The following is a 22,179-nucleotide window of genomic DNA, read 5'->3' on the forward strand; positions in this document are numbered from 1 at the left end:
AGATTTCTAAAGGAGGCCGGACCGCCATTTGAAATTTTGTAGAGATCGGCAAATGAAAAAAGATTGAAAAGCACTCCTCCACAGCAGAACACTGTTTGGAGGTTCTCTATTATAGAGAGGGTGAACCACAGTTAACAACTCAAGTTTATACTTGTACAGTATCAATAATTGTACACTTGACTGCATGGTCTGACATTATTAGAAAAATCATGGCACTAATAAAACCAAAAAACGGCAAAAGTTAGAGCCCTTCACATTGTCTTTTAGATGTAGACACTACAAAGCACTAGGTTAGAGTGGCCAAAAAACTTCTAACATTAATCTGTAAAGATCATGAGCATAAATTTGCTTAGTAATGAGTCCCCTTGCTGTGTATATACATAAATAGGATGAGAAGAAATCTACATACTATCCTTAAATTAGAGAAATAATGGTATTTTAACAATATGAACAGTTGTACAGTCCGTGATTAGGTTTGTAACATCGGCTCCTAGACATTTCAATAAACTTTCTGCTTTTAGTGTATGCCATCTCAAAACAAATCCAAATATTTGCAGAAGAGTTAAAAAAAAATCCCTTTAATATTTTGTATAACAAGTAGTCACTGTGTGTCCCTCAAAGAGGCTGAAATCTTCTAAATAACAAAGGACTTGGTGTGCTTGAAATCCTAAATGGAAAAAAAGAAAAGGGTAAGGTGACAAGTTATAGTACAAATGCTTTCAGTATTCATCACACTTAAACATCTGTAGAACTTCACTTGTGTCTCCAGGTTGGCAAAAGAAGTAAACACCAAGCATACAGCAACAAAAAATGCTATGAAGTTTTAGTAATGAGACCAAACCCCTTCCCAGAGCAACAGAATAGTAGGCAGATAAACCTCTGGCTCATCAGTGAGCATACCATTTCAATTCCCTTTGAGGAGTGAAACCCACAAAACACATTTGTACATGATATAACTACTACAGTTCAAAAAGTGTCCCACTGGGAGGAATTAAAGATCAAGGGGAAAAAGGTAAAACTGCTGTGTTTCTTTCCTTTTGAATACTCCAATTATAGCTGATGATGATGTGCAATTATACTGCAGTTGATGAATGCACCCCACAACTAGAGTTTACCAATATTTCAGTGAAGAGAGACAAACCAAGAAATTTTCACCACCAAAAGAGGAAATCAAAAACCACTGTTTAAGTTCCGTGGTGTTCAGATTTAAGGACAGAGGGTAGCTTTCACAGAGCACTTATGGTGGCCAGGTATAACCAATACTGACTGCCATCTGGTAGGTCCTGAGAGCAGCTGTTGCTATTTCATAGCTAGACCTATAGGTGGAGCATCACTCCCTGCATCAGTTTAACAGCAGAAGCTGCATTGGATCAATGAAATTTGTGGGGACCCCCCTCTATCATGAGTTGTGAGAATTAAATTTAGCTGGTGTTTTGGAGTTACCGCTGTTCTGGTCAGGCTTGTTGCATACTGATCCTAATCCTCCCCTAAGCCCAAAGCCAATCCTACTCTGCCACCTTGCAGCCTCTTCCCGTTGCCCAGCTTCTTTGGTCCCCTCCTCAGGCCTAGGGAAGCAAACAGGAGGTACATAGCTCCATGCGCTGCCTCCAGCCAGAGATCCCAGCAGCTCAGGGAAGGGGCCACTGGAGCAAGGTTAAAGCAGAATATCCAGCCCCTCAGTGGGGTCAACTAATGCTGCAGTGTCTGAGACACCTGCTCTAGTTTTGGCACTATTGTTGAGGTACAGTGAAGAGAACATAGTAATTGTGGGTTGGGTTTGAGTGAGGAAGGGAAGTAAATGGATGAAGTTGACAGAACAGGAAAGAGCTGAGACTGGGTGAATAGAAGGATGACTGGTGGGTGAGATGAGATGGGTAAATCAGGTGTGTGACTGAGTTTGTTGGGAGGATTTGAATAATGTAGGTGGTGGGGTGCTGTGGTTGCCCGATGTGTGAGAAACAGTTGTGAAGTGAAAGAGGTAGAGCAGAGCAGTGTAAAATGTAGGTTTGAGGAGACAGGGACTGCTTCTGAGTGCATCTGTGTGGGGAAGGAAGTTGCATATGCTGGTGTTTGTAGTGAAGGTGGACTAGGAAGTGTTTGCAGGTGCTGTTGAGTTTTCTTGACATATGTTGCAAAGCTGAGCTAATATTACAGATCCAATGTTTCTCTAAGCAAACCTAGCCATTGGCTCTTCTCTAGTGCAGGGGATCTCTTTCATAGTGTGCACCATCTTGATTGTCTTGTGTACACCTCTTTCTCTCCCTCTCTCTCTCTCTCTCTCTCTCACACACACACACACACACACAGTTGTGTAACATTGTGTGCCTAACTGCAGCAATTGCCTTACATGGAAAGTGATTTTAACTTTTTTTTTTTTTTAAATAAATTTTGATTTAGCAGGTAAATATAAGGAGGAGATAGAGCTGCCAGCGCCCTGTGACTAGCCAGCTCTCAATAGACCAGCAGCAAGTGCTTTGTGGACCAGAGTTTGAGAACCTTTGCTCTCGTGTTCATTCCACTTGATGGCTAATGCCAGTAGCTTTATACAGTAACGAGCTTGCTGCCTTACCCCCCAGTGCTGCCAGACAGGGTGTAGAGGAGAAGAGAGGCAATGCTTTAGGTTCCACCTTTCTGATCTGCTCTCTCTGCTTAAGGGGATGTGGGGGAGAGGGGATGGAAAAGGCTCCAAGGGGTCCCTTTCCCTTCCATACCACCCTGTAGCAAGAGGGAGAGAGTGGTAGAAACTGTGCTCATAGATCTCAAAGTTGAGCTTTGGAAGTCGATTGTTCCACACACAGGAAAAAAAAATTGGATCATTGGTCAAATGATGATTTTGTAATTTCTGGGATTATACCACCATGGTGTACATGTAAAATATTTCAGTATGATATGGTAAGATAAGGCAAGGCAAAGATGGTTCCAATTCACATTATCTGTAGAGCATTAGACTTGATGCCATGTGTTTAATTAAAGCTGTAATTTTCCCTCATTTAATCCAAATGTTTTCTTAGAAGCAAAACCATGAACTGTTCTTCAGCCAAAAAGTACTGAGACTAACCTCTGTTCTTTCAAAATATAGGAAATGTATAATCTTTATTCATTTCAGGGCCAATGAACTGGGCAGTCACAGGAAATGGAAGCTTAATTGGTTCATGGTGAGCAGCTCCCACAAATGCCCTAGCTGATTGCTGAATACACTCACCTTTTCACTTGGGGTATATTTATAGTCAGAACTCTTCTTCCTGTTAGTGTGATAAACAAAGAAGGCAGATTAACTGTTTCATTTTTATCTGCTTGTACTTTAGTTCTTGGATAAGCATATTTATACACAAATTTGCCCACTTTAGACACCATCCTGGTTTCATCTTAGCTCTTATCTTGTAAAAGACCAGAAACAATATCGTGCAATCAACAGGCACAGTAAATGGCTTCACAAGGTATGCCAAAAAAGCATCTATACATAAAGGGAAGATTGAGTCTGTGGGGCTCACTGATTTTCAGGAGGTAAAGCAATGTTTTGCAATGTGCTATTTGAAAGGCATTCCTATCTGACTAAAGCCAGATTACTTTATGAGAATATCTTGGCCAAGTAAAGAAAGTTATCACCATTTCACAGCTCGCAATTAACAAGATCTGTACCAGATGTGTGAAAATACTATGTAATAGAAATAGCTCTTTCATAAAATTTCCTCCTCTCCAAAGGCACAGACAGCAACATTTTACATTAGGGGCATGTCCATTGTCTTCTGTCCATTACAGTACCTGTGACGATTCCTTGGGGAGCTTCTAGACAACAAAATCCTTGCATCATGAGCCACTGCCAAACTAGCTTCCCTGGCTTGTTGCCTTAAGGCTCCAAGATGTGATGCATATCTGGTTATGGCTCATATAGTGATGTATATTATATTCATGACCATCATAAAACAGAAAGTATTTTTAAGAAGTACTTGGCGATATCTTCTTTTAATAAATTACTTGCTTTTTCCTGCCATTGTCCTCACTTGAGAATGTGAGTTATTAATGTTGAGCTTAGCTAGACAGAAGAAATGCCAGCCTCCACTTTAAGGACTCAATATTAGTCTTATATGTGAGCATGTATCTCAGCCTATCTTGTAAAATCAGCTTGCATGTACTGTACGAACAGTTGCTGATTTCACAGAACTAGCACACTTCCATCTTTTAATGCAAGACTGAGGTGTATACTTTCATCCTGGCTGATGACCAGTTTCCAAAATGATCTGCACACACAGATTTGGGTAAAATCTTCTACCTAGCTATTTTGCATTCACAACCAGGGAGTTGGCCAAGCAAGATTTATGTCTGTGGCTGAATTAGGGGTTTGAATGATAACCAAAAGGGGGAGGGGACACAGCCATCTGAAAATTTACCTCTGTTTATTTAACAAAAGTATTGGTTGGTTCATTTATTACTAGTGGCTTGGTGTTAGTATGCAGCTTAGTAAGCATAGTGAGAAAATCCAGCCACCAAAGTAGCAGCCTAAAGAATATTTCAGAACAGGTTATCAAAAATAAGGTTAAGGACACAAAACACCCCCCATGTATAATAATGATGTGGAAAGCCCTACACAAGCATCACATTTCTTACATCATCAGAAGCACAAATGAAATTAACTACCCAAAAGTGATATACTTACTGAGAAGAGCTTTCTTCTGGAAAAGTAAAAGAAAAAACATATTTAGCACACAGTAATTTCCCTGGCTAATAAACATCCTTTGAAATATCTCCTGTGGATAACATTTAACTCTTGTCCTTCCTCATCCCTTTAATTTCTGACAGTAGCATCTGAACTATGTTTCTCACTGGAGGATGAACAAGTGATTCCCCTGACAGCAGTCTGTCTGGATAAGCCAGCAGGAAAGCTGCCCAAGCCCCCTCTCCTCTGGAGTTAATAGTCTACTTCTGAAAGCGTTCAGCTACCTGCTCTCGTGAAACTGCTCTCAAATCAATCTTCAGCCCTTGCTCCCCCCTACACACCAAAAAGCTGTGTGTCCTCTTTCAGACACATCCTGAAACATTCTTCTGCATCACTGCCTGTTCACTGTATTAGATTCTATGGCCCCTATTGTAAATACCCTTGGGGAAGTTGCCCAGCTCTTATGAAATTTAATAAAAGCATCAGTTTTCCTGACATGTACTTTCATTATGGTCCAGCAGATGGAGTCAGCAAGTCCATTTCCACTAGGATGCAAGTTTCAGTACTGCTTACATCTTAGATTAAAAATGACTGTTTACATTGTTTCTTTTTACTGGAACAGACAGATTTTAGAAACCAAAACCACCAATAATGTCACTTTAATGTACATATGCACACACACATATTTGATATGTGTGCGTGAGTATTCTATCATATAACACATCGGTGTAATTTTGTTGCTCTTCTTTTATGTCATTTGGTACCCTGCTAAATAAATGGGAACACTTGTGTAGCAAGGTACTAAACATGAGTAAACATGTTAGAATTCTGGCCAGAAATAAATTTACACCTAATGTCTTTCAGGTAGTTTTTGGTTTTTCTCATATCCACAATGTTCCTCACTAGCCCTGTTATGACACACTTTGGGGAAGAAATTTGTAACTTCTTTGATCAGCTAGACTTTGTACCCAAGCAGTTACTTATCCCGGGCTCTGCCTCCCCTGAGCTGAAAGTTCATTTTCTTCAAGGTATCTGTCAGTGACTGGGTGAGCTAGCAATTCTCAGACTCAGTTCATGAACATTTGTGGAAAATAGAACTGTGGGCAAGAGAAAATATTTAACCTTTTTTCTAATATTTTCAAAATTATCTTAACTTTGCATAAGAAAGAAGTCTGTGGAGCTTACTTAGACCCTCTGGATTTGCCTAAATTCCCTTTCAACAGTCATTTGTGACTAGCCTGCCATTTCTATCTCATTTTCTATTGCAAAAAGTAAACTGGGTATGAATAAAAGGAGCAGGCAGAACAAATAACTATGGGTCAGATCCTACACTTATTGAAGACAGATGCAATACTTCCATTGGCTTCAATAGTGCAGAATCAGACCTTACATGAAAAAGAAGTATACTCTACACAGTAGAAATATTTAGTCATAGCAAGTTTCCTGATGTCTATGAGGAAGGCAAGATTTAACTTGACTTACTTGAAAAGTAACCTTTCTTTTGTGCATAAAATACCCCAAGGCCACATAATGCCATTACCAGAGCCACAACTACTACAGCCGCTATGATTCCGCTTATATTAAGGTCATCTATAAATGAAAACAAAATAAATCCAGTGTTAAAAACCCCCCAAAACAAAAACTTGCCATTATAACAGTTTTCCACTATAAAAATTCCAGAGAGCAGTGGCAATGATAACTATAGAATGCAATATGTAAATGACTCTGACATGTAAGTTGCTAGCAACCAGAAAGAAGTGAATGGAATAAACATTTTGAGAACCTACTACCCACCAAATAATACCCTTGTATGCACAAGGCTTTTTAACACACCTCAAATTCTTAATATGATCCAAAAAGTCAAAAACTGGATAGAGACAAGGGGGTATTTTCTCATCTAGATGAGTGCCTAACCCCTGGCATCATTCAAGTTACACATGTCAAAGGGAGAATATATCCTGAAGCCTGTAAATGGAAACAGCTGTTAGAGAAGATTTATTTTAAGTTAGTTTGATTAAAATAGTAGTAATGTAACAGCTGATGAAATTGTTGACACAGAATGATATTTGTGGCACCAAGAATTTTCATGCTGTTGAATCATATGTATAACTTAATGGCTTCTGACGTGAATGGAAGTGAGGGTTTTTAAAAACTAAACCACCAAGGCCAAAGTATTCAAACCTGGGTGCCTAAAATTAGACTCCTTAATCCAGATTTGGGCACCTAAATTAGAAGTGGCCTGATTTTTCTGTGGTGATGAGCAATCCCCATTCCCATTATAATCAATGAGAGCTGTAAGTGTGCACCTCGTGGGGGGAGAGATTAGGCCACTTCTATTTAGATGTCCAAATACATATTTGGTTGCCTAACTACAGGCACACAGATTTGAAAACATTGGTCCAAAAAACTTCTTATGTGTGTCGATAAGTACCAATTTATGACTTGGATTAATGTTTCCCCAGTAGAGGAATTCTGCCTTGATAGCATGTAGTTACTCAAATACAACATGAATGCATTAAAAGGCCTGATCCAAAGTCTTTCTATGGACTTCAGCAGGCTTTGAACCAGGTCCTGAGAGAGTAAGAAATATTAGAGCACTGTTTAAAAGGTCACTGCCAAGGTATTTTGTAGAATCCATCCATTAGAAGCATTTTCCCCTTCACTCTTGATTAAAACCTTTTAGAAACTTGAAATATTTCCTTACCAACTTCTCTCCATCACTTGTGCATGCACTGCTGTGGGATTTTGCAGAGCTACTCAAGAGTGCTGGGCTGCTGGAATATATTTTTTTTTCTTTGGGGAAAAAAATAACGGATGGACTTGTTCACAAAACAAATTCTATATCTAACAGGTTCCACGAATGTTGCAAACAGATAAGGAGCAGAAAGCAAAACAAACATTAGGCCTATCAACCCGGACAGTGTCCCTCTAACCAGATATAAATGTCACATTTATTACTGTTTTTCCAGATAAGAAAATGAAGATCAGAAATAGTTTTCTGAGTTGCTGCATTAAAGTCCCACATGAAATTGACTCAAGGAAAATATCTGTGAAACAAGACTTGCAGATCATACTTTACAGCCTCCACAAAAAGTTCTGAAATATTAATATCTTATGTGTATACCAGGGGTAGGCAATCTATGGCACACGTGCCGAAGGCGGCACACAAGCTGACTTTCAGTGGCACTCACACTGCCCGGTCCTGGCCACCGGGCTGAGGGGCTCTGCATTTTAATTTAATTTTAAATGAAGCTTCTTAAACATTTTAAAAACCTTATTTACTTTACATACAATAGTTTAGTTATATATTATAGACTTATAGAAAGAGACCTTCTAAAAACATTAAAATGTATGACTGGCACGTGAAACCTTAAATCAGAGTGAATAAATGATGACTCGGCACAGCACTTCTGAAAGGTTGCCGACCCCTGGTGTATACTATTGTTCAGTGGAGTTTAATGCATAGTAATCTTCTGAAAGCTGGACATTTGATCATTCTAAAGCACGCCGAGCTAAGCAACCTTATGTAAGATACAGTAATCTCTACTGCTTCTTTTTAGAAGAGGAGTGACTTAAGCAACCAAAATGTCTACATAAATGGCATTCATAACAAACATCATGTAATTGCATTTGATTCCAGCACTCTGGGGGAGGAATGAGATAGTATAATTTGAACCTAGTCTTAGTTTCTTACATGTGCCATGCAATAAAGTCATTTTCATCTACAGATTTTTTTGCCTTATTTGCTTTTGACACTTACCAACTTGCATTCGCTTCACAGAGCATTTTTGAGGAAGTCCAATTCCATTAGAGGCTTCACAGTAATACTCTCCAGTGTCCTTCTTTGAAACTGTGTTAAATAGCTGTTAAATTTTAAAAAAAGTCACCAATAAAGCTGAGTGAAATTTACAATTTCCATCCCATGGAAATTCTGACATTTTTGTTTTTGTCCCAAATTTGGATGAAAAGATGAAATTTAACAAAACAGAAATTCCAAAAAATTTTGATTCAGAAACATTTTGTTTCAACATTTTTTTAATCAAAACAAAACATTTCAAACATTTCTGAAACTGAATTTGACCCCAAATTAAATATTTTATTTTTATTTTCGTGGTGGAAAATTGAATTTGAAAAAATTTGAAAAGCAAACTCAAAATTTCCCTGTGGAAAATTTCAATTTTGTGGAAACTGCATTTCTGTTAGAAAATCATTCAGATAAAAAATTCCCAACCAGCTCTAGTTATCAAATACTATCACCATGTGATTTAAAGTTAGGAGGTTGGTGGATGAGGGACACTGCACTGATACCATTTAGACAATTAGTTCTTTGAACTATGGGTTATTTTTTCTTTTTTTACAAAATGAAGTATGATGAAACGGATGACTATTTCACATAAACAACAAGAAAGGGAGAGGTGGGGACTTTCCAAAACTCATCAAACTCAGTGGGTGTCTTCCCATTGACTTCAGTGGGCTTTGAAATTAGGCTCACTCTCTGAGAGCCACAACTACGCATCAAGGCCAAGATTTTCAGAGGTGACTAGTGATTTTGGGTGCTCAGTTTGACACACCTTAAAGGGGTGGGATTTTAAGAGTGCACTGATCATTCACCTTCTGAAAATCAGACTCCTCTAAGGTATCTGACTTTGATCGTTCATAAAAGTGAGGTGCCCAAAATTACTAGTCACTTTGGAAAGTCTTGGACTAAAATTTATCATTAATAATAATTGAAAAGCATCCATGGAAGTCTCTTCAAAAGAGGTGTATAGTTCTGGAAAAGATGCCTATGCTGATTTGGGGCCTGGTTCCTGCTCCCAGTCTTTACTGGTGCAGGATTGGGCCCTCTAAGTATATCTGGAAAGTTACTTTTACATTTCCTAAACATCTGTTTCTCTGATGTTGCCCTCTATGCTTGGGAATAACTCCCCATGGAAGTTTGTAAAGATGCCCACTTTATCCTCTTTTAAATCCCTCCTTAAAAAACTTAGTACTGTGATGCCTGATCTGGCACTGGTCACACACGTGGCAAGCTATAACTTCGGTTTGTTTTGCAAAACTCTGCTAAATTATTTTACCTCCTCCTTTCACTCCACTCCCACCCAGTTTGTGTATTTCATCCACTTGTTGTATCCTGTCTGACATGTAGGTTGTGAGCTCTCTGGGGCATGGACTTTTGTTTGTTTGTTTCTCATCTGCACAATGCCTAGCACAATGGGGCCCTGATCCTTGGTCATAGTGTAACATGAATAATACATTTAGTTTTCTTTCAGACTCAAAAGTCAAAAGAAAGAGTTGGATAAGATGATCTTACCAATGTTCCAGTCTTTTTATTCATGGTGTAAGAAATGTTTCCTATTTTAGCACTGCCTGTTCCTGTATTTTCCAGTAAAGCAACACCATTCCTATACCACTTGTACTCAGAAGCAGGAGACCCTTCATTTTCTTTACAACTCAGTTGTACTACTGTTCCACTCATCGCTGAGCTGGGCACTTCACACGATGGAGCTGCCGAGGCCACTGAACAATGAAAACGTATTTGTTATTTGGCAGTTTAAGTGTTTTAAATTAACATTCACATTTCTATTTCAACATATGCTTAGGCATCAGAAACAATCCAAAGAACCCCACGATGTATTAATTAACAGGATAGACTGGTGGGGCATGGCCAAGAAAGAGATCACCAGGGGTGACCAGTGGGTCACACGCCACTAAATGAGAACACAGAAAAATCCCTGGGTTGCTAGGACCCTGGAAAGGGAAGGAGCACCTTGCTCCCAGCCCCTTCAACCTGCTGCTGCCTCTCCCTTGCTCTGCTCCCTCTCACTACCATCCAATCCAAGATCAATTTCTCAACCCTCCCTCCCCACCTCCATCCTGCCAGCACAGCACTTAGTTCCATGGACTCAAGGGGATGTTGAGTCAGGCAAAACTTTCCATGGAATTTCTTTTTTTGGTTGAAATATTTTGTTCTTGTTGTTTCCACTTATTTGAAACAACCCCCCCCACCCCGCTCTTTTTGAGCACCTTCCCCTCAACTCCCTCTTTCCCCTTCCCTTTTTGCCCCTGAACTAGTGAAGAGGGGAAAAAGGAAAGAAAAGAAAATAATTTCCTTTGGTTTCAAAAAAGTTTTAAATGACATGTTTTCACAGAAAAAAAATCCATGTAGTTTGAGAAGTAATGTTTGGTGGAAAAACTTTTTCATTAAAATTTTTTGAACAGCTCTAGTCACAGTATGATACTTCAAACATTTGCTGAGTCACCACCAAAGGCCAAGAATCACTGAACTGTGGCTTTTTTTAAAAAAATGAACAAAATACCCACTTTGCTTTGTGTTCTGTATTGATATACTGATAAGGAATCTATTTGTCAAAAAACATTCCCTGAATCTTTTTTATTGTCTGCATTGTTACAGACATACTTGCTGACAGGTATTTTGAAATAAATAACCAAAAATAATTGAAACTGGTATGATCATATTGTGTTATTTTGACAAATAAAATATGCAGAATTTTGCAGAATTTCAAAATATCGTGCGCAGAATTTTTTGTTGCACAATTCTTAATTTGTTGGCACAGAATTCCCCCAGGAGTAGTATATAACGGAAACCACTTCAGCACAGTTCCAGTACTTATGAATACAGGGCTTATTAGGAACTTCAGCTAGTCTTCGTACTGGCAGTTGCTGAAAAAGATCCAGTAAAGCTTTTTCCACATACAGGTGTGCCAGTGTGCCTCAATCCAGATAACATTTCTGCCAGCCCAGACATGGGTTTCTCCAGAAGAGAGGCCAGTATTTCTATGTGCAATTTTATAAAGTGGACAAGGAGAAGACCTCTGAGTTTTACTTGTAACCTAATCAGAATTTGGAGCTAGTACTGGCCTCTTCACAGTTGTGTGTTTTGGATTTATTTCTATGAACAGAGTGATTATCAATGCCCTTTAAGATGTCATAGTTGCTTTGGTGTTGGGAAATTCAATGGGGCCTAAGAGTTAGGTACCCACTTTCACTGAAAGTCAATGAGAGCTGGGTGCCCAACTCCCTTAGGCCCATTTGAAAATCCCAGCCTTAATATACAGGCCAAACTTTCAGAAAAGATTCTGTAAGGGTAGTTTTGTTCCCTATTATTAATTATTTGTTAGAGGTGGTCAAAAGAAGGTAAATGTGGTTTGTGAAAACATTAAAGAGAAGCCAGAAAAGAATGTACACTTTGTCATATTTTTCCTCATGCACAAAAGAGTGCATGAGGAAAAATATCCACACTGAATTCCCCCTACCCTCCTGCCCTTAGGATTGACCTCAACAAAAACCCATAGTCAAAGTTAGGTTTCTACCCAACACTGTGAGAGTAATAATAGTCTCTGCCAGATTTTGTCCCCGTTCAGTCGGCGCACTAACTTCACAACGGTATCTCGCAGAATCTTTTCTGGTCACATTTCTAATTCGTATGCTTGAATCTATCATCTCTGCTCGGCCTTTCAGATCACCTTTAAAAGAGAATATGACAGTTAGAAAAGTATTCCTTGCAGATCAAGCCTGTTATAAAAATAAAATATCACTGTGCATCATTGGCTCATCTGGAAACCACACAATGCATCTAGTCATCAATCATTGCTCACTTCTTCAATCTTGATAATCTTTGTGCCTAATTTTCCACTGAAGGACAATAAATATGAGCACTTTTCTCCAAAGATACTATCACTTCCACTCTACAAATAAATTTAGGGGCAACAAGGCAATACTTTAAGCCCAAACCCTACACCCTTTGTTCACAAACCAAAGGCATCACTTATGAAACACAGCCAGTTTCCAACAGCCTATAGAGTTGGAATCCCAAGACCCATCTTGAATTTGGCAGCACATGCATTTCCCCAATGCTCTTGGGTGGCTTGGTGAAATCTGCATCATCCAAGAAACTTAAAAGTGACATTTATTATAGATAGAGAATGTTGGACAAAAGCTCTCTAGTTAAGCTTTCAAAAATCCAGACTCCATTGTAGTCCCATTATCACATACCTTTCACCTTGTGGGCTGATTTTTTTCCATACTTGGTCTCTGGTTAAAGGTGATTTTTTTTTTTTTTTTTTTTTTTTAAGTTGGAACAAAATTCTTTCAGACATTTGAGTTATGGGAGTGTGTGTGTGTTATGAGGGCAAAACTAACTTCCCATTGAAAAGAGAAAAAAAATAGCTACAGCTTTTTGAACAAAGCTACAATAAAAATAGCTGACATATACGGTACCACGGAGATGCGCTTTTCACTCAAAATGTAAAGCTGAAATAAGTCATTTTAAGCAAGAACACTTATTCTTATGTTCTAGTCCTAAAAAGAATGGGGGTGTATTTAAAATATGCTGTTACACTGTATATATTACTATGACATTTATGTTCAAGTCTTCAGCTTTATTTTAAAGAATCTTTCAGAAGCTTGTTCTTTGGATCATAAAGTTTTCAATACGGGCAGAATTTTATTTAAATGCGCTCAGGTTATAGAAGGATTCAGGGAACCTACAATGCCATTTTTTAAATCTAAACAGAACAGTACAAAAGACTCATCTACATCTTCAAGTTAAAATATTTAATACCATCAAAGATAGAATAGATATTAGCATTGAAAGCCATTCAAGAATATGCTCTTCAAAAACCAATTCTGGGAAGTCCTTTTGTCATTGTTATTCTCTTCAGAAAAGAAACCAAACTGCATTTTAGCAATTTCATTTTAATCCATCAGTCTACAAGTTTGCAGCTTCTTACCTACTAAGTCACCTTTGTAGTACACAAATGAGACATCACGGGATGAGAGTTTCTTCCATTCTACTCTTGGAATAATACCCTTTCCAGCTGAGTACTTACAGCTAAGCATAGCCTCTAGGGAAAACAAAACAGATGATCAGTGTTTTAGCTCCGTGCTTGGTATAATTACAAGTACTGATCATAATATTCTTCCTATTAAAGGGCTTCAGCCTTCAGTGACAATCAAATCCTGCTCTTAAAATTGACTTTATTGCATTTACTCCAAATATAAACAAGTGTAATGGAGAACAGAATTTAGAGAGAGAATGTAAAGTAGGTAGAGCTTTAAAGAGAACTGGTATAAGTTATACAGGGAAAAGCACATTTTTGGCAGTAGAAAGTGTGTCTCTACTAAATGGGTTTGCTGGTACAGGTCTATTGGCATACCTTTTCTAGTACAGATTGGCCTGAGGAGGAAAAGAACACTAGTATTATTATGAAAAATCTTTGACTACCTCCAATCTCTCTATAGTTTATAATCTCCAGTGGAAAGCCTCGATCTTTATTTTCTTTTCCAAGGGGAAGGGGTAGAACAGATGGCTTAGGAGGTTGGCAATGCAATATAGAACCTTTCACCTATACGCTGAGCCCTTCATTTACAGGTCATATTAATAGGGACCAAAGACTTTTATACCTTTGATGGGGTGTATCCGATTTCCAGTGGACAAGTGTCCACATCTCAAAAGCATACACAACAGCCTGTTTTAATTTGCACTCTTGTTACCAATCTCAGCCGAGGAAACTAAGGACTGAGTAAATGATGGAGACAGAGTTACTTATTCACCCCACTATTTGTCCTTCCAGACCAGAGCTGAGGCTTCAGAGCTCCAACGCTACCAGTCTGGCATTTGTCATGAGCAATAAGATCACACAAAGTGAGACAAGACATTAAAGAAGCAACCCAACTTTAAAGAAAAATCCAGTGACAGGAGGGCATCCTGTTCCAAAGACAAATACACAATGCTTTACAAAATGTGTGTTCTGTACTTAGCTGAGGAAGTCAGAAGTTCCTGACTGCAGGTGGAGTGGGATAGGCGGTGGCCTTCCTGTACTTTAAGATTTATTGAAGTTTCCTTTCCCTTTTGTTTTGTTGCCTTTCTAACAATGAAAAACATTAGTCAATTCCCAGCTACGCTCTGGGTCTTTCACTGCTGGCCTTTGAGATTGCTGGCTGAGCCCAGGAGTGCCTAACTTTATTTGCATCTAACTAAAGTGAAGGCAGCTGAGTTTCAGTGTTGCAAGCCTATAATTCACCTACACTCTGGGGATGAGACTTCCATTGTCTCTCTCTACTGCCCAGATGCTTTCATTTCAGAGACGGGAGAGGGAAGAAGAAAATGCAGAGGAGCAATGTCGAGGTCACTCTGACTCTTGCCTGTGAGCAGGGAGAGAACAGAGGAAGCCCAGTGCTTAGTTCACACGATATAAGCACTTCCTCCTCCTCCTCCTCTCCTGCTGGGTTGGGAAGGGTTATATGGAGGGGAGAAAGTATGGTGCAGGTCTCCTCAACCTTAGTGATCTAGCTTCATTGCACTCAGCAACAGGGGAGAAGAGTCACCAGGAAGAGAGTATCAGGGGGTAGCTGTGTTAGTCTGTATCCACAAAAACAACAAGGAGACCGGTGGCACCTTAAAGCCTAACAGATTTATTTGGGCATAAGCTTTCATGGGTACCCACGAAAGCTTATGCCCAAATAAACCAGGAAGAGAGGCTCTGTTATATAGCGTGAGGAGAGGGGAGACTAAATGGAGTGGGAGGCAGTGAGGAGAAAGACTGGACAAAGGGGGAGGAGAGGGACAGGCAGAATTGAGGAGACAGTATCAGAGGTGGAGAGGTAGAAGAATTCTATTTAAGGTATTTTTAAGGAGAGGCTGAACTAAGAACACAGAATTCTAGGGAAGAGATAGGAAAGGCAATTGGTGGGAAGGTGAGAGAACTGGGGGACAAAAATGAATGGTCGAGGGGAAAAACAAGGTTGGGTAAGCACAAAGAAGGGTGAATGGAAAACTGATTACTAGTATGCAACTTATTACATGAAGGAAAAGTCACTAAAATATGTTTTGGTGGTGTTTGACTGCTAAGTGGAAGGTAGGAAAATCCATTCACCTACATTTAGAAATGGTAATTAAATTAAAATTACCAAGATAAACTTATTTCAAATTTGGTAATACATGACTGATATAGAGTTAGATTTGGAAATAAATTTCTTCATATTCCTTATTCTCAGCCTCAAACATTTGGGCATGTTCTGAAATATCCATTGCTTTCCACCTCCATGACTTTATTAATACAACACAAATGCAAAGCCATACATTCTTAGGGTATGTCTACACTACGAAATTAGGTCGATTTAATAGAAGTCGATTTTTTAAGATTGTGTGTGTCCCCACTAAGCGCATTAAGTCGGCGGTGTGCGTCCACAGTACCAAGGCTAGCGTCGACTTTTGGAGCGTTGCACTGTGGTAGCTATCCCACAGTCTCTGCCGCCCATTGGAATTTTGGGTTGATCTCCCAATGCCTGATGGGGCAAAAACATTGTCGTGGGTGGTTCTGGGTACATGTCATCAGGCCCCCCCACCCTCCATGAAAGCAACGGCAAAAAATCGTTTCTCGCCTTTTTTCCTGGGTTACCCGTGCAGACGACATACCAAGGCAAGCATGGAGCCCGCTCAGCTCACTGTCACTGTATGTCTCCTGGGTGCTGCTGGCAGATACGGTACTGCAGTGCTACACAACAGCAGCTCCTTGCCTTGCCTTGCGGATGGCAGACGGTGCAATACGACTGCTAACCATCGTCGTCATCCCGTGGGTGCTCCTGGCCGACCTCGGTTAGGTTGGTCGGGGGCACCTGGGCAGACATGGGGGCGCCTGGCTGGCCTCAGTGAGGTCGGTTGGGGGCGCCTGGACAAAAATGGGAATGACTCCAGGTCATTCTCTTCTTTAAGTTTCGTCTAATGGAGATTCAGTCCTGCCTGGGATATCATGCCAGCTGGAGGCTTCTCCTCAGGCTGCTCTCCCAGTCGGCAGCACCGCGTGGTCGCACCTACTCCTTGTTCCCATGGCTCATGAAGCCTGGACAGTAGTAAGGAGCAGTTCAACTATAGGCTGAGCAAGTGCATAATGGTGGTAGAATGTGCCTTTGGACATTTAAAAGCTCGCTGGTGCAGTTTACTGACTCGGTTAGACCTCAGCGAAACCAATATTGCCATCGTTATGCTGTGCGCTCCACAATATCTGTGAGAGTAAGGGGGAGAGGTTTATGGTGGGGTGGGAGGTTGAGGCAAATCACCTGGCCGCTGATTACATGCAGCCAGACACCAGGGCGGTTAGAAGAGAACAGCAGGGCGTGCTGTGCATCAGAGAAGCTTTGAAAATCAGTTTCATGACTGGCCAGGCTATGGTGTGACAGTTCTGTTTGTTTCTCCTTGATGAAAACCCGCCCCCTTGGTTCACTCTACTTCCCTGTAAGCCAACCACCCTCCCCTCCCCCCTTTGATCTCCGCTTGCAGAGGCAATAAAGTCATTGTTGTTTCAAATTCATGCATTCTTTATTAATTCGTCGCACAAATGGGGGGATAACTGCCAAGGCAGCCCGGGAGGGGTGGGAGAGGAGGGAAGCACAGGGGTGGGGTAGTTGTAGGGGCACCCCCTAGAATGGCATGCAGATCATCATAGATGCAGCATGTCTGGGGCTCTGACCCGGAGCGGCCGTTTGCCTCTCTGGTTCTTTGGTAGGCTTGCCTGAGCTCCTTAAGTTTCACGCAGCACTGCTGCGGGTCCCTGTTATAACTTCTGTCCTTCATGCCCTTGGAGATTTTTTTCAAATATTCCTGCATTTTGTCTTTTGGAACGGAGTTTGGATAGCACGGATTCGTCTCTCCATACAGCGATCAGATGCAGTACCTCCTGTTCGGTCCATGCTGGAGCTCTTTTGCGATTCTGGGACTCCATGGTAACCTGTGCTGATGAGCTCTGCATGGTCACCTGTGCTGATCAGCTCGCCACGCTGGCCAAACAGGAAATGAATTTCAAAAGTTCGCGGGGCTTTTCCTGTCTATCTGGACAGTGCATCTGAGTGCTGTCCAGAGCGGTCACAATGGAGCACTCTGGGATAGCTCCCGGAGGCCAATACTGTCGAACTGCGTCCACACTACCTCAAATTTGACCCAGCAGGGTCGATTTCAGTGCTAATCCCCTCGTCGGGGAGGAGTACATAAATCGACTTTAAGAGCCCTTTAAGTCGACAAAAATGGCTTCGTCGTGTAGACGGGTTCAGGGTTAAATCGATCTAACACTCCTAAATTCGACCTAAACTCGTAGTGTAGACCAGGGCATAGTGATCAAACACTGATGCGGGACTTGGAGATTGAAGGGAAGGGAGCTGAGCCCCTGCATGCTTTTTGCCATGCATTTAAATCTTGCAGGTGGAAGGATCTTATGAAATTCACAGTTAGTATTATAGATGCCTTCACAGTAGCACTGTGTACCCTTCCAGAGTAGCTCCTTTCCACAGGATGCAGCTTGATAAAGCTGGCACACTTCTCAGTTTCCATTTTATTCTGGCACTGATGCTGCTAGGGGAAATGCTGCTGAGTAGGAGTACAGCAGAGAGGATGCCAAATTATGGTTCCTTGGCTCTCCATAGTAAGCACAAGATAAAACCACACAAACAAAGTCAGGAGAGCAGAGAGGAAAGGGATAGAGATATAGGAATTAGAGGGAATGTGCTAAGAGATGGGATACAGACACAACCCAGGGACAGAGCAGGTGGAAAATAGACACATAGGACAGGAAAAAGAGAACAGTAGGTTGAAAATGAAGCAAAAAGAGGAAATCTAAGAGTTACCAGTCATTGGAGCAACTCACCAGCTGTGAACAGTGGTGAGGGAGTAGTGTGCCTATGCCCAGTGTGCATACATCTCTACCCCACTGAATTGCTGCCATAGCTTCCTTCCTGACCTGGTCCTCCGGAGCGCAGTTCAAATCAGCTGCACATAGTAGACATATGAGTGGGCTCTAGCGTTCCTGCTTTGCTGTTAGGTAAGAGTATGGGTGTGATCAGAAACTGCCTATGCTAAGTATTAACAAACAAGTCCTCCTCCAGCATGTGCACTGCAGGAAAGAAGAGTAGGAGGTGAGCCATACAATGAGACAAAAATCAGCCAAGCCTTCATAAAAAAGGCCCAATAGCCATGGTAGCCAACTGTTCCCATTCTCTCATCCTTTCTGATCTCTGAAATCTTATTTAATATTTTTGTGTGTTCATTTTTTAAGAAGTGACGTTGTTTGTGAGAGGTGCCAGGCTGACAACCCTAGAGATCAAAGTCCTTTTCATCTACAGAATGAGTCTGCAGAGACAGTGGAAATACAAGCTTTTCCCCACCGATATATTTCAACCCTGCCTCAGAGGGACCAGCTCTGACATTATGGCGTTTCCATCAACATGTTTATTTATTTGCCTACACCTATGTCACCCCCTTCCAGAAAAATACAAAATTCAGCTACTAGGATCACCTTCTGAACTGGCCAATCTGTACACATCACCAATCCCTTTGAGTGCTTCACTGGTGCCTCCCTCCTCACTAAATTCACATTTCTTGTCACCACCTTCAAGTCCCTATAGAATGCTGCACTTCCCTATTACCAAATCTTGTCTCTCCCTCTCCCGCCACTCCTTTGCTCCCTCCACTCTGTCAAATGATGCTGGTCTTGTTGCCCTGTTCTTCCGATTCTCCCCTAACTGTCTTTATGCTTTATGTGACTCCCTACACATGGGTCACCTTCCCAAGCTACTACAGCAGACCATTGCCCTCTTATTCAAGTCCCTCCAGAAGATCCAGTTCTGCCATGAATCCTACATGAAACTTGCAAACAAGGAATCGGTAGGCAGAAGGGCAGCTGGGATAGTTTATGCAACAAATAAAAAAAACAAAATAAACTCAACATATGGAATTAAGACCAACATAAACCCCAAACACATGGAACTACATACCAATATAAGTGTCACCCACTAACCTGACCTTACTGGGATTTTTTTTTTTATTTTTTTTGAAGACCTAGGACATTAGAAAGCCAAACCAAACTATGTTAAAAGAACATTTAGGTTGCAAAGTCAAGCACTCAAATGTTAGGAAATGACACAAGTAAGGTGCCTTAATTCGCCCCCCGTTTATGCATATAAATTAAAGGATGACTTTTTTTTCCAAAGGACCCCTGACTCATTCAGTCCACAGAATGGACCTGCTCTGGTGATGAATCAATGACATGTACTGAAGGAAGCTATTGTCTGTAAGACCCTTGCCTCATTTGTAGCAGATGTTGGAAGGTTTGTTGTGGATGATGCAGGGGACTGCAGGAACAGAAGGAAAGGTCTCATGGTTAAAACAGTTGAATGCTGCCCAGGAGAACTGGATTCTATCCCTGCCTCTGCCACAATTTGTGTGATGTTGGACTAGTCACTTAAGCCAAACTTTTCACAGATGGTCACCAACTGCCTGTTCCTCATTTTCTGGGTGCTGGACTTGAGACCCTGGGGACTCATTTGCAGAAGTGCTGAGCACCAACAACTGCAAGTCAATAGGAGTTGCACTTTGAACATATAAAGTTCTATATAATACTAAATATTCTGAAAAATCAGGTCCTGTATGTCTCAATTTGGGCCCCTAAAATTAGTGGATACTTTTGACCCTCCTCTCTCTGTGCCTCAGTTCCCAGTCTGTAAAATGTGGATAATAACCACTTCTCATGTCACCCGGGTGTTGAGAGAATAAATTAGTTAGTGTTTGAAGCATTCAGATACAATAGTGATGAGTGCCGCTGAACAGACCATGAAGAAATTTATAATTATGTCTTCAGAGCAGGGTTTGAACAATGAATAGTCAATAAGGCATAGGGCCACATAGGGCAACAAGGAGCAAGCTGCTCATTAATTGAGCACTCTTCATCCTGTGCATAGAAGCTGGCAGGGGTTCTGGGCAGAATAGTATGTGATCATGTAATTAAACACTGTATCATAATGCATACACACAATGGGGCTGAATTAAGATTGAACACATAACCTTAATTCTGGCATTTCCTCACCTTTGAGTGCTTGACTTTGCAACCTTAATAATGTTCTTTAAACAGTTTCTTGTGTTATATATATTATATATTTATATATAATGCAGTGATGCCCATGCACATACTGTACCCTGAAACTCCTTTGCTGTAACATGCTGATTGTCCGTTTTGACAGAGATTCCATATGCTTTATGATCTGCAAGAGGGAAAAACAAAAAAACCAATTCAGACAACAGATATTTCCATTGCACACTTGCTTCAGCCAATTTTAGAGAACAGCGCTCCCAGGCTTAGTTATAAACCTCCATATGCTAAAAGGGGCTCTTTGGTGAGAGGACATGATTGGGACTTGGGAGACCTGGGCTCTATTCCTGGCTTAGCTACCAGCCAACTGGGTGACCTAAAGAAACTTTAACTCCCTGTGCTATAGTTTCCCCATCTTGTAAAATGGGGATAATGATACTGACCTCATTCGTAAACAGCTCAGAGAGCTACTGATGAGAAGTGTGACAGAAGAGCTTGGTCTTATTATATAACCAGGGCAATAATAAGCTTTTAAACATGCATCTGCACATTTGCCTTCAAAATCTGCTATTTTCAATAGGGCACAGGTGGAGAACTTGAATTAATCTTCAAGTGTATTCCTTCTGCTGTAATCACAGCTGCCCCTGAACCACACACTTCTAGTGCTGGATTATACCTGTTAGTGCATGGGTGTTAAAAGTTACCTGAATAAAGGGTTCTCATCTTTTCCCTCCCCACATCTCAACAGTGAGCATCTCCATTTTCTCATACATACCTTTTCTTCTTGGACCTCTCCTATTCTCTCTGCAACTTTAATAGGTCAGCCACAAAGGCCTGGTCTACATTTGAAAATTAGATCAACCTAGCTTTGTTGCTCAGGGCTATGAAAAATTTCACCTTCGGGGTGACAGAGTTAGGTTGACCTAACCCCTGGTGTAGACACAGGTAGGTCAAGGGAGGGATTCTTCTGTCAACCTAGTTATCACCTCTCAGAGAGGTGGATTAACTACATTAATGGAGAAAACCTGTCAATGTAAGAAGTGTTTACACTACAGCAGGGGTCGGCAACGTTTGGCACGCGGCTCGCCAGGGTAAGCACCCTGGCGGGCCGGGCCAGTTTATTTACCTGCTGACGTGGCAGGTTTGGCCGATCGCGGCCCCCACTAGCCGCGGTTCACCGTCCCGGGCCAACGGGGGCAGTGGGAAGTGGCGCGGGCGAGGGATGTGCTGGCTGCGGCTTCCTGCCACCCCCATTGGCCCGGGACGGCTAACCGCGGCCAGTGGGGGCCACGATCAGCCGAACCTGCCGCGTCAGCAGGTAAATAAACTGGCCCGGCCCACCAGGGTGCTTACCCTGGTGAGCCGCGTGCCAAATGTTGCCGACCCCTGCACTACAGCATTGCAGCACCGCAGCTGTGCCACTGCAGTAGCTCTAACGTAGACATACCCTAAGACACAGTAACCATCACTTTCGTAGCAGCACCCACCATCACATGACATAAAATCTCAATGTACAATTACTCCTAATCTAATCCCACAAAACCAGGCTTGCCCATGCTGACAATACTCCTTACAAAAATGTTGACGATATCACCATCTTGTTCTATCCTGGAATGGTATAATTCCCCTGGAGAGAGCATCCCAGCCTCCTGT

At 41.3% G+C, this 22,179-nt stretch overlaps 1 protein-coding gene across 1 annotated transcript in view; it reads right to left on the minus strand.

The window, feature by feature from the left end:
- Positions 1-419: 419 nt before the first annotated feature.
- LOC112114229 (junctional adhesion molecule B) overlaps positions 420-22,179 on the minus strand; it is a 51,368-nt gene continuing 29,608 nt past the window's right edge. Inside the window, exons 2-10 of the mRNA XM_024210830.3 lie at positions 20,633-20,698; positions 13,405-13,518; positions 11,986-12,138; positions 9,966-10,171; positions 8,415-8,517; positions 6,137-6,244; positions 4,655-4,670; positions 3,203-3,242; positions 420-667 (exon numbers count right to left, since the gene is read on the minus strand). Coding sequence (XP_024066598.1) covers positions 635-667; positions 3,203-3,242; positions 4,655-4,670; positions 6,137-6,244; positions 8,415-8,517; positions 9,966-10,171; positions 11,986-12,138; positions 13,405-13,518; positions 20,633-20,698 — 839 coding nt within the window. The 3' untranslated portion in view covers positions 420-634. The remainder of the gene's footprint in view (positions 668-3,202; positions 3,243-4,654; positions 4,671-6,136; positions 6,245-8,414; positions 8,518-9,965; positions 10,172-11,985; positions 12,139-13,404; positions 13,519-20,632; positions 20,699-22,179) is intronic.

Source organism: Terrapene carolina, unplaced genomic scaffold, assembly GCF_002925995.2.
Source record: "Terrapene carolina triunguis isolate 2854851 unplaced genomic scaffold, T_m_triunguis-2.0 Scaffold33, whole genome shotgun sequence".
In the NCBI taxonomy this organism is placed as follows: domain Eukaryota; kingdom Metazoa; phylum Chordata; order Testudines; family Emydidae; genus Terrapene; species Terrapene triunguis.